The following is a 12,184-nucleotide window of genomic DNA, read 5'->3' on the forward strand; positions in this document are numbered from 1 at the left end:
AGCACAGAGCAGTGCTGTGACCATGGTGTTGTCCTTGTGTTCCTCAGTGCTGCACACAGGGGACGGTGCCAAACGCGGAGTTTCCGTCGCTGTATTTCAGGGCAAGAGACATTACCCAGAGCACGTGCAGGACTTTGTGCTATGCCGAGAACCCTCAGGACACTGAGACACCAACGTGCCTTGGGTGTTCCTTTATGGTTCCTTCTCGCTCAGCCTCCCTGGTAGGTGCTGGACAGGGGTCACCACATGCAGCATCGAGGTTGCAGAGTCCCCAGTCTGATCCTTTCACTTGCAGATGCCCAGGCAGCACCGGCCACCCCAGCAGTGTCCCTGAGACACGGCTCTGCAGGGCACATGAGGAGGGAGGGGGATCTGGACCCCATGAAGGCACAAGGAGTGATATTGGTTTGCCCAGCTCCAGATAAAACTGTTGTTCCCATTGCATCCATGGGGTGGGTGTTCAGAGGCTGATGCTGCAGCAGTGTAAGCTCTCAGAGACCCAATTTATCCCCAAGGGCATGTGAGGCGCTGCCGGGAGGACGCAGCCTGCAATCCCTGCCTTTCCCAAGCCACCGGAGGGCAGGTCGAACGGGTTCGCATTACCCCCAGCCACCAGGCAGGAGCCGGGACACCCAAGCCCTGGGCTGGCTCGGTGCTCACTCCACCTTTTCCCCCCGTTCCTGCTTAGACAGGGCCAGGACGGCGGCTTGGGCACAGCGGAGCCCACGGGACCCAGCTCCCTCCTCCCCAGGGGACCTCCCTGTACCCACCTGCGGCCCCATCCTCGGGGCGGGGGGTCCGAAGGCTTCCCCTGCACACAGAGGCTCCTCGCACGGAGCTGCGGTACCGCTCCTCCGCCTCCGGCTCCGCTGCGGCACAGAACATCCCCGTGAGGCACGGACCCCGCGGCTCCCCCGGCCCCTCGCCACGACCCGGGGCTCCCCCCGCACTCCAACAGGACATGGGGTGGCTTTATCCAGCGGGATTGGCATCCAACAGCGTGTGGGGCACATGAACCCCAGCCCTGAGCTCGGCTGGTCCAGAGGGACCTGACTGACTCCTTCCTGCCCTCAGGAAGGGAGAAAGGGCCAGCACTGAAACGGTATCTGGAAGAGCCACGGTGTGTGATGGATTGGTCCATGTGCAGTTCAGGGCTCAGGCTTACAGCAGGGTGAAGATACCAGAGCACCAGGCTCCATGGTATCTGACAGACCAGTGCGTGGACAGCCCGGTGCACACAAGCACCAGAGATCTTTGCTGTTTGGAAGAAGCCCAGGTGAGGGACTAACCCAAACTCAGAGATCTCTGGCCATTGGGGTTCCTCGCATGGACACACACACAATGCACCAGAACAACCAGAGCTCCACATGGTCTGAGGTTGCCCCTTTCACCTGAGAAGCTGAAAGGAGGAAAATAAATCAGGTTCCCTCTGCTCTAAGGTTTATAAACTCATTTTAGGGTCTAAGTGCTAGAACACGTTAGGTGGGTTGGGGCATGATTCTGCACACACAGGGGTAACTGAGAGTGTAAATTCGGTGAGCAAATACCCAACAGGTTTCCATGTGCACCAAGGGAAGGCTGTGCTGCAATAACTGTGTTCCTCCAAAAGTGTCTCTTGAAGCACCCCCTCTTCTTACCTACATTGAGTCTAGAATAAACACCTCAACACAATGTAAATAGCTTGGAATAGATGAATTTGAAAGCAATTAAGAAGTCTGAATCCGAAGGTTAAGCCATTTCAGTCCGAATTTGCCCTCGCTTTTCTGCTGTCTGACTGCAAACCCTGTATTCCTCAGCTTCCAAAAGCCTTTGCTCCTGAAGACTTCACCTCTGGTGTCATTTCTCCTCTCAATGCAGTTTCCTTCCAAAACTACAAGGTACAGAAAAGGTGACCTCCTTCCTGACATCTGCAGATCAACCTCATCAGTGACAGGAGCTGGAGACCTCTTTGTGCTGCCCTACATCCCACATGTAAGGGCAGGAGCCAGGCAGGGCAGAGCTGCAGCTGACTCCCAGTGTGATGGACTGCAGTCCCCATGGACCTGGTGGGACACAGCACATCCGTGTTGGAGCGCAGGGACTTTCCTCTCACCTTCCAAGGACTTGTAACCCAGAAACCTGGCAATCTTTTGCTGGCAGTGCTCCTGCTCCTCATAGGTCAGCAGCTGGTAGATAAACTGCCAGATGACTTGCTTGGCCGGTGTGTCCAGCACCGGGTACACATCCACAATGAGAGTGTCAATGTTCCTGCAGAACGGGAAAGAGAGGACTGGGCAGTGAGCGCATCCCTACGGCACAGCCCCGCTTCCCTGGGCTCTGCTGGGGCTCTGCCATTGGGCATTGACTCAAACGGATCATTCCAGAGGTGTTGGATTATAAGGAAGGGATGAGCCCTTTGGGAAGTGGAGTTGTGCAGCTGGGGCTAACGGGGAGCCGTGGGTGATCAGCAGCACCTGACAGCCAGGGATAAAACCTGGTGCTAGGGAGGGACTGGATGGGTTGCTGGCTGAGGTTTGCCAGGCTCAGTGCTGGGCCCTGCTTTTGGGTCACAACAACCCCATGGAATGCTCCAGGCTTGGGAAGAGTGGCTGGAAAGGTGCCCATGGAAAAGGACCTGGGAACGTTGGCCCAGAGCAGGTAAAGATGAGCCAGCAGCGTGCCCCAGTGGCCAAGAAGGCCAAGAGCATCCTGGCCTGTATCAGCATGGCCAGCAGGACCAGGGCAGTGATTGTCCCCCTGCATTGGGCACTGGTGAGGCCGTACCTTGAATCCTGCTTTCAGTTCTGGGCCTCTCACTGCAAGAGAGACATTGAGGGGCTGGAGCGGGGCCAGAGAAGGGCAATGGAGCTGGTGCAGGGCCTGGAGCACAGTGTGATGGGGAAGGGCTGAGGGACCTGGGGGGTTCAGTCTGGAGAAGAGAAGGCTTAGGGAGGACCTGATCACTCCCTACAAGTGCCTGACAGGAGGATGCAGTGAGGGGGGTCAGTCTCTTTTTCCAAGAAATAAGTAACAGGACAAGAGGAAGCATCCTTGATCCCCACAGCCAGCAGCTCTGGGGTGGGCAGCAGGTAAAACACTGCTGAAAGACCAAGCAATGTGTGCTGCCTTGTGCTGGGAGGGGAGCCTGGGGACTTGGTTCATGCTACTGGGGTTCATCCTTGTGCCACTGAGCAACAGCAAATATCCTGCTAGGATCAGGTCTGTATTTCCCAGTTGCAGACCTCAGGGACTGGATCTGCTCTCACAGCTGCTGCTCCTCAGGCTGAAATACCCAGCTGGGGAGCTCCATAGGAGAGCACAAGCAATGATTTCTGCTGCCTCCCCCAGCAGTGCAGGCACAGAGGCAGCCCATCTGCATCCCAAGTGGGACCCACGCTCCAGAGGAGCAGCACAGCCCAGCTCTGCAGGAAGAGGCAGAAGCATCACCCAGCACCGAAGGGGTGGCTCATTCACTGTGGTGCAGGAAGGTTAAAGATCAAGGGCAGGAAACAAGGGCGCTATTGAAAGCCTGGGGTCTGCAAAGGGATCAGTTTCAACCCTTGCAGCAGAGCAGGGTGCGCTCCATCGCAGGGTGAGGGCTCTGCCAGCCGCAGCATTCCCGCACTGCCACCAAGGGCGTGCTGCTGCTGAGCTGCTTAGAGTGAGAAGACAACGAGGAAACACTGGAAGAGGTGGAACGGGGCTGTTGGGAACAGCCAGAGAGCAAGAAAGCCTGAAGCATGGGGTACCAGGGTCACTATGAGGGGTTAAAGGATGTGCTGCCAGCAAAGGGGTCTGCCTTCTGCTTGGGCATCGCTAGGAGGCTGGGTACCAGCACTAGAGGGATGGAGCTGCTGCTGAGTTACCGATGTTGGAAGAAGCCTTCCAGCGCCTTGCAGACCGAATAGCGCTCAGGGGGGGTCAGCAGATGCTCCAGCTGCTGTGTGAAGGTCCGTCCTTGGATCTTGATGCTAGAGGGGAGGATCTCTGCCACCCACTGCAGGGAGGTGAGCGCGGAGGAGCTGCTCGGGGAGTCGGCAGCGTCCGAGTCTGCAGGGCGCGGGTAGAGAGAGAAGAGACAATTGAACAGACGGGGTCTCCACCACGGGTTAAAAGGCCGGTCCTGAAACCAGGGTGCAGAGCTGGGGATGCCGGGGCAGGTGAACGTAACCGGGTTTGGTCAGTGGGATGGGGACAGGGCTGTATGTGTCCCCCCGGGCCCTGCATGCAGCCAAAACCACTCACACACCCTGAGCTTCGCCTCCTGGTCCTCCAGTTAAATACCTCAGATAAGGGAGACCTTGGAGCATGGAGCCTCAGCCTCATAGAAATACAAATCCTGATGTGCTGATACAGAGGTTGTGGCCATAGGGTAGAAACAAGCAGGTTTCAGGTGCTGGAAGGCAGCATGAGGACAAGGTGGAATGGCTCATCTGGAGCTGTGACTTCCCCTGCCTTCAGTTGCCCTCGAGCTTGTGTCTGTTCCAGTAAGTCCATGGACCTGCTGGACATGAGCTGGGTATTTTGACAGGGATGCTCACTGGGATCTATCTCTTCACCCGTGCTGCTTCCCACTTTCTGTGAGCACATGCAGATGTTGTCCCTTCTCTGGCTCTCTAAAGCCTCTGCTCGTGTTTTAAAGTACTTGATGATAATCATTGACTTCAAAAGCAGCATCAGTCAAGGGTTACCTCTGAGTGAACTGAGGCTTGGAAGAGCTTTTGCTTTGCCAGGCTCATCTGCACATGTCCCTGTGCTGTCACTGCAGCGAGTGCAGGGCAACGCAGCTGCAAAAAGGGACCTGACCGAGACCATGGGATACACTTTGTATCTAGGAATATCCATGGGATGCGTGTATCCACTTAGGAATATGACTAAAGTAGCAGGAGAAAAAAATATCCATCTTCCCTTGGTTTCTCCTGGGAGGCAGTGAAGCAGTTTGAGTGCCACTGCTTGGTAGTGTTAAGTAGTGAGGTGCTCGGCTTTGTTCCTAGCACCCGTACAAATGAGTTGGTATCACAGGGTTCCTAAGGTTCAGTTCCGGAGAGTCCATTGCTGCTCCAGAGGGAAAAGCCAGTCCCTAATTCCTGCACTGTGGAGCAGCATCCCAATAACACACCGATACACACCGACCCTCCTGCCTGTGGAAACACAGCGGTGACCGTGCTCTGCCCTGGGCTATGGTCCTGTCCCTCTGCTCAAGAGGTGCTGACAGCACCCGCCTGGCCCCAGCCACCCTCCCCTGCTGCTGCTGCTGCTGTGCTCACCGCAGCAGCTGAATTATTCATCCAGCAGCAGCTATTCCGAGCAGCACCGTCCACACACAACGAGGGGTTTGCGCAGCGGCCATGGATGCACAGGGTTGGGTTACTCCAGTCAAGTACACGGCACGGAAAGGACATCGGCAAAGGCTGTCAAGGGCGATCACACAGTAGGATGAACCCTTCCACAGAGCAGCCAAGCCGGAGATCAAGCCTGATCCCACAAAGCAGGCGAGGGCAGCAGCGCTCCAGGCAGTGCATTGAACCTGCTGAGCCTGTGGGAGCTATCGGGCAATTCCCACCGTGGGGAATCGGAGTTGGAGATCCAGCGAGGGGGTCCTGCAGCCCCAAACCCTCCTCCCGTGCTCTTACCATTGGAGAAGTTGACGATCCCCTCTTCCACCACCAAGGTGGGCATTGCCCCGCTGCCCTGCAGCATCGACACCACCTTGTCATGGGAGCAGTTCCTGGGGGCACAGAGAGGCAGGGTTAGGGCAGCAGCTCAGTGACAGCAGAGCTTGCAGCCTCCTCTCATTGCTCAGAGCCAGGCAGCGCCGGGCCCCACTCTGACCCCCCCCCAGGCTCTCAATCTGTGCTTGGTTTTATCTGTGCTGCGCAGGGAAGAGCCCCAATCACACCCTATGACTGAACCAGGGGTACTTTAAGCTACGCTCAGGCACAGAAGATGAACTTCTCATTTCAATGGTGCCGTGCTGCGGGTCTCTCCTTGCCTGGCCTAATTCTGCAGCAAAGGAAAACGCAAGGTGGGTGTAAAATGTATTTTTGTAGGCAAAACCATCTCAGAGTGCCCTTGGAAAAGGGAACGGACCGGCCTGGGACAGCGCCTGCTCTGAGGACGATTTTCAGCTCGTTTCTCCTCTATTCTCTGGCAGTGCTGCATCAGCCCCGGCTCTGCTGGATCAGCTGAAATGTGAGGACCTGAGCACTGACAGAGGCAGCATCAGATGTTTAATCTTTAAATATTCATCACTCTCATCCTGCAGCCTCCTCTAACCCCTTGCTCTTGCTTTTTGGGTGGAAAGCCCAGCCCCAGGACACGGGCTGCTGGAGGGGTGCACGCTCACCTATGGTTTGATTGCTGTGAGCAAGTAACACACAGAATTAACTTCTGGGTGGAAATGCACTGCTCATGGTTCTAAGTTTATGATCCCGTTCTGGGAGCGATCCATGGGCTGGCTGGTGCTCTGCTCCTTTCAAAAGCAGAGCCCCAGGGCTTTAACACGTACAACATAACCCACAGTGGCTCGGATCAGGGTCTGGGATGGGCTGCAGTCAGGACACCAGTTACATACAGTGCCATGTGTTGTACATGGTTACTGGTACAGAGAAGTCAAAGGAGGAGCAGGGATGGAGCTGAAACACCACCTGCAGAGCCGGTTTTTATAAGGGAATGTTAAAGGAGATGTCTACATGAGGCAACCCCCCCGTGCACCTCAGCAGAGAGCTCTCAGGGATCACCAGCTCTCATTTGGGTTGCACAAGAGTGAACAATGAAGATGCAGGTGTTTGGCCACCTTCCACCCCAGGAGCCCTTGGCACAGGTCTTCTAAAGAGCCTCCTACCTCATGTCCAGGCCATTGAGGAATAGGATCCGGTCTCCAGCCTTGAGGGCAGCCTTCTCCGCTGGGCTCCCTAAATCCCCAGGGAACAAGAGGGGCTTTAACTGGCAGATCCCTGTTCATAGGGATGGGGTCCCAGGTCTCTGACTGCTTCATGGCCAGGGAAACCCCCCCTGGAGCAGGGAATCCACGGCAGCTGGGTTATCTGAGTGAGCTGGGGCCATTCACTGGGCATGGTGATGCCAGCACCCAGCTTGCATTGGAAACGCAGGTACGATTCCAGGCTATTCACTGCACATAGAACATTTCCCACCTTTCAAGACAGGGAGTGCCTAAAGCCGAACCAAAATGCACCAAAGGCACCAGTTACTTTTGCCATTTTCCAGCCAACAGCAGGTACTGAAAGCTTCCAATTCAGACCCGAGATAAATCAGTGCCTGAACCCGGTGGCTGGGGGTTTCCTTACCTGGCAGCACGGACTCGATCCACACCGGGGCATGGCCGCGCAGCGTGAACCCAAAGCTTCTGTTGCCTTTATAGACTCGCACGGTTCTGCAGGGGAAAAGCAAACGTGAAACCAGAGCCCAGTGCTTGGTTCTTGTTCCATTCCCCAGCCCCTCCAGAGCCCTGGCATCGCCTTGGGGAGGGCTGGAGGGATGCAGGTGCCATCCGTTATGTGCTATCACTGCAGCCCTGAGGCAGATGCAGTCCCCACTGGGACCAGGCCACCCATGCTGGAGCTCTGGGTGGCTCCTTTAGACCCAGTTACTGCTTTCTGCAAGCTAAAGTTTAACATCCATTAACCAGGGCTCCAGCATGGGGAGTTTGGAGGGTCTGGAGGAGACAACAGCTCTTTAGGGCAAAGCCCCTGAGCATGGACTTTGACTCTACATTAAATACTGAACTCATAAATCCACCATCCAGCCCTTCAAATCCAACGTGGTTTTAAAGTGGGACATGGGATATAGCTTGTACATTGCTCAGAATAGGAGACAGCGTGCTTCAGGGGCAAAGATCTCGTCAGCTGATGAGGGAGAAATTACATTCCACTAGGAAATTTGGAAGGAGCATTAGGAAATCGCCCTGCTGGGAGGCTGATTGGAGCGGGGAGTTGTTCCCTGCAGGAAGCTGGGGGGAAGCAACGTTACTGAGATCACTTGCAACCCCAAAGCCTGTTGTAGGGATGTATCCTGCGCTGCCAGGAAAGGAGCTGGATCTTGGACCAGTCACACCAAAAATTACCCTGGCAGGAGGTGGGATGCTGCTGAACACCCTGCAGATACCAGCTGCAGGCAGGGGAATAGCTCGGGGCATGCCCGCGGCAGCACTGCCCATCCCGGAGGATTCCCCAGCTGTGCTGTCAGAGCAAATCCTGCTGGGAATGCAGCAGGAGGCATCACCAGCTGAGCTCTGGCCATATGAGCAGTGGGAAATGGGTCAATCCCCTGTGCACCAGGGATTGTCCCTCTTTCGTCCTTCCTCCCATGGCCTCAAACACAGACACCCACTGGGGCAGGGCAGGACAACACAGCCTGTTCTGTGCCAAGGTGCCTGGCACAACCACGTATCCTGCATCCATTGGCATAGCCAGGTACCTTGTACCCCACCAGTACATCCATGTACCCTGCATCCCAATGGCACATCAAAGTACCCCGCATCCCACCAGCATGGTCAGGTACCCTGTACCCACTGACACATCCAGGTACCCTGCATCCCACCAGCATGGTCAGGTATCCTGTATCCCAATGACACATCCAGGTACCCTATATCCCGCTGACACATCCAGGTACCCTGCATCCCACTGACACATCCAGGTACCCTGCATCCCACCAGCACACCGAAGTACCCCGCATCCCATTGTCACAGAAGCCAGCATCCCCTCACACCCTGCCAGTGCCACCTCAGCTCCTCGTGCGGCTCATCCCAGCCAGCCCTGTGACAGCGAGGGGACAGAAAGAGTGGCTCAGAGCTGGGACACGGGGCACAAACGTGCCCAGTGAAAGGCCTTTTTTCACCCTCATCCCAGTTGGATTCCACCCATTCCTCACCCCAAAGGCATCCCCTTTCCCTGCCATCCCTCCACACACAGAACCAGAGGCTGCCTCCATGAACCCAAGGGCACGCAGGAGCGGTGTTACCTGCGGGCAGCCCCCGAGGCCACATTGCTGGTGAGGAGCGAGGTGGACTTGCGCAGGCTCTTGCTGAGCTCCTCGTGGCTGCGGGGCACGGAGCTGGCGCGGGTGGACACGAGGAGCCGCTCCTGGTGGTCCTCGCTCCGGCTGCGCCGCAGGCGGTGGCTGTGCTGCTCGCTCTTGGAGCGGCAGAGCTTGCTGATGAGGCTCTGCGACACCACCTCGTCAAACCGCTGCCGGTGCTTCTTGGGGATGAAGATCCTGCAAGAGGGACCCCAGGGAAGGAGTGAGGAGCGCAGGGAGGATGTGGCCCGGAGCTCTGGATCCAGCCATACCTGGGAGCCCTGGCTCCTCGTGTGCCCTTGGCCTCAGTCCTCGCAGAGCTGCGGATACCGGGGATGCTGGAGACACCAGGGATGCCAGCGGCATCTCTTGCCCCATCCTGTGCACGGCTCCATCAGGATGGGGATGCCAGACCTCTCCACAGCACTGAGACTGATTCTATCAGCCCAGACAGGACTCCACATTCCCTGGCTCCAGCCTCGGCTATTGCCACCCTCCAGCTCCTGCTATGGCCAGACAGGGGCCTCACACCCCTTGTGAGACGCTGATGCTGCAGGGATGAGGATGCTGCAGACAAGGGGATGCCACTGAGACCTTTCTCTGCTTCAGGTCACCCCCTGCCTGGTAGGAGCTGCTGTGCCAGCAGCCAAGCGGCCCTTGTGCTCCCCAAAAGGACCCCTGAACCCTCAGTGGATGCAAAGTGGGATCCTGGGAGGAGGGCACATCCACACTGCTCCCACCTCAGCCAGGGTGTCACCTCTGTAACACCTCGAGACACCTCTCCTTTCCCTTCTGCCACCACAACAGTGAGACACCAACACCCCCTCACCTACTCCCACCTCCCATTTGCACATTTTGGGGCTTCAGGAGGAGCTGTTATCTCCGGGTGTTTCTATAGCAACTCCACACTCGCAGCTGTGTTAGACAATAGCATCTTGTGAGGTTCATTAGTGCTCATCACCTCGCGGTGCATGAGGACGCGCTCCCCACATTAGCACAAACCCGGACACTTGTGCTGCAGGAGGGATGTGAGCATCACCTCAAACTGCTCGGGGACCTCATCCCCTGGGGAGCATTAACTGGGGCAAACTCAGTGTCACAGGACCCACAGCACCTTGCTTTATGGGGCTGCATTGGATGCTATGAGGGCAGCTGGAAAGGCTGGGGCTGGCATCGGTCCCCTTCCTCGGGCATTGTCACCAAAGCAACCCAGAAGCCTGGCTGAAGCCAGAGGAGAAGGAAGGGGAGGCATCAAACCCTAAACCTGCTGTGACCAGGACATCTCTTTTCTCCCCCAACAAAAGGCAGAACTCAAAATAAGCGCTGATGAGTAGGAGCAAACAGATCGCCACCATCCCAAGCCTGGCATATGCTCCCACAAAGCATTTGGTGATGATTTAAAATAAGCAACACACTGGTACAATTCACAATCACTTTGTGATCAAGCAGCAACTAGAAAAGAGTGAGATGATGCCAATAGATGCTTCAAACTCAGGGGTGAGCAGGCTCCTATGGGACCCCAGCCCTGTGGCAGGGAAGGATGCAGGGGAGCAGTGAGTCCCGGCCGGATCCCACACCTCTGGCCCATGATGGGCTCCCAGCAGGGTTCCTCGCAGGGAAAAGCAGCACGCTCCCATTTCAGTTGGCCAAATTAAGCTGCCCTGCTCGCTGCAGCAGGGCTGCCCCACTTTGCGCTGCCTGATGCAGACATCAGGGCTGAGGAGTGAAGTACGGCTCAGCTCGATGACCAGGCGAAGGACGTGCTTTAGGGATGAACTGACTCAGTGCTAGGAGTAAAGCGGTGTCTTAGCAAGGAGAGGAGCTCACTGGTAAAAATAATCCCATTAAAGCGTGCAAAAGAGTCTCCTTCTGCACAACCCTCTGAGAGGAGCCGCAGCGCTGCTGGGTGCTAGACCCCTGAGCTCCCAACACCCTGTGCTTCAGCAGGCGATGCCGCCCAGGTCTGGTCCTGAACAAGGGACCCTCCAAAGGTAGCACATGGGATGTCATTAGACATCGTTGGTGCCTCAGCCTGTCCTCTGCTCCAGCACAGTGCCCAGAGCTCAGTGAGAAACCGTGGCTATTTCTGCAGCTCCCTGCAATCCCATGGGATAAACCTGCCTTTGTCCATCAGCATGGCACTGAGCAGCAGCACCCAGCTGGGGTTTCAAGCTCCCAGCAAATCCCACTGGGATGCAGAGAGCACAGATGCACCCACCCTGTTTGGGCAGACAGGGAGGGCTTGGGATCTGTGCAGCACTGACCTCTTGCCTTCAGCTTCCTCTTCCTCCTCCTCAGGTGCTCCAGGTCAGCCCTGGCTCTGTTCCCTGTTGGAAAGGGGATGGGAAAAGCATCCCCAGCCCATGCTCTGAATGTGAATTCAGGGTGTTTTCCAGGCCAGGAGAGGCCCCAGAGGCTGCAGGAGGCTTCGCCTTCGATCTTTCTCAGAAGCAGCAGCCGGGACAGCAACACAGAGCTGCAGGATGGGAATCCACCGGTCCCCATCCACTCAGCTCTCTGCTCTGGCACTCATCTTGGTCTTAGTCACACTCACTGCTTTTAAACTCCAAGATAGGCACCTTGCAGCTCCCCTCTGGACAAACATCCCTGTTCCTGCAGCCTGTGCTCGCTGACAACCCCACACCATGGAAAACCACTTTCACAAGCGCACAGGTCCTGTGATGGGCACCCAGCTCACACGGACGGTGCCGCCCTGGGATGCTGGGTGCTGAGATTCACCAGTGCCATATGCATCCCCTTAAGCAGGGCAGTGGTGGTGGCTCCAGCCCTGGTGAGAGCAGATAGAAGCAGCCCCAAGTTTGCTCAGGGCTTACACTCAGCCAGTGCTGGGAGCAGGAGGACCCCAATGCTCACTCCATCACCTCTTGCACCATGCAGCACCCTAAACTGCATCCTCGCCACCCATCCTTTGCTGGACCACAGTGATGGAGACAAAGCAGCCCCAGATGGGCTCTTCCTGCCTCTCCCTAGCTCCCACCCCAATTTTCCATCTGAGCTTCACTCAGCTCCCCCACAGCAGCTCCTCATGAGCCTCTACGACACCACCTCATGCGAGGGACATCGCAGGGACGTTTCCCATCACACCCAGCACCGCGCACGCCACACGAGGAGCGGAGCACGGACACGTACCGAAAATGCCGGGAGAAGC

The 12,184-nt window shown here is 56.7% G+C and overlaps 1 protein-coding gene across 1 annotated transcript in view; it reads right to left on the minus strand.

Annotated features, from left to right (window-relative positions):
- Nucleotides 1-12,184, minus strand: part of GRID2IP (Grid2 interacting protein) — a gene marked incomplete at both ends in the record, with an annotated part of 31,495 nt that overhangs the window by 10,259 nt on the left and 9,052 nt on the right. Inside the window, 7 exons of the mRNA XM_080619376.1 lie at nt 771-869; nt 2,093-2,247; nt 3,846-4,029; nt 5,613-5,707; nt 6,824-6,893; nt 7,287-7,372; nt 8,959-9,213. Of these exons, the coding sequence (XP_080475502.1) occupies nt 771-869; nt 2,093-2,247; nt 3,846-4,029; nt 5,613-5,707; nt 6,824-6,893; nt 7,287-7,372; nt 8,959-9,213 (944 nt within the window). The remainder of the gene's footprint in view (nt 1-770; nt 870-2,092; nt 2,248-3,845; nt 4,030-5,612; nt 5,708-6,823; nt 6,894-7,286; nt 7,373-8,958; nt 9,214-12,184) is intronic.

Source organism: Psittacula echo, assembly GCF_963264785.1.
Source record: "Psittacula echo genome assembly, chromosome: 5".
Lineage (NCBI taxonomy): Eukaryota > Metazoa > Chordata > Aves > Psittaciformes > Psittacidae > Psittacula > Psittacula echo.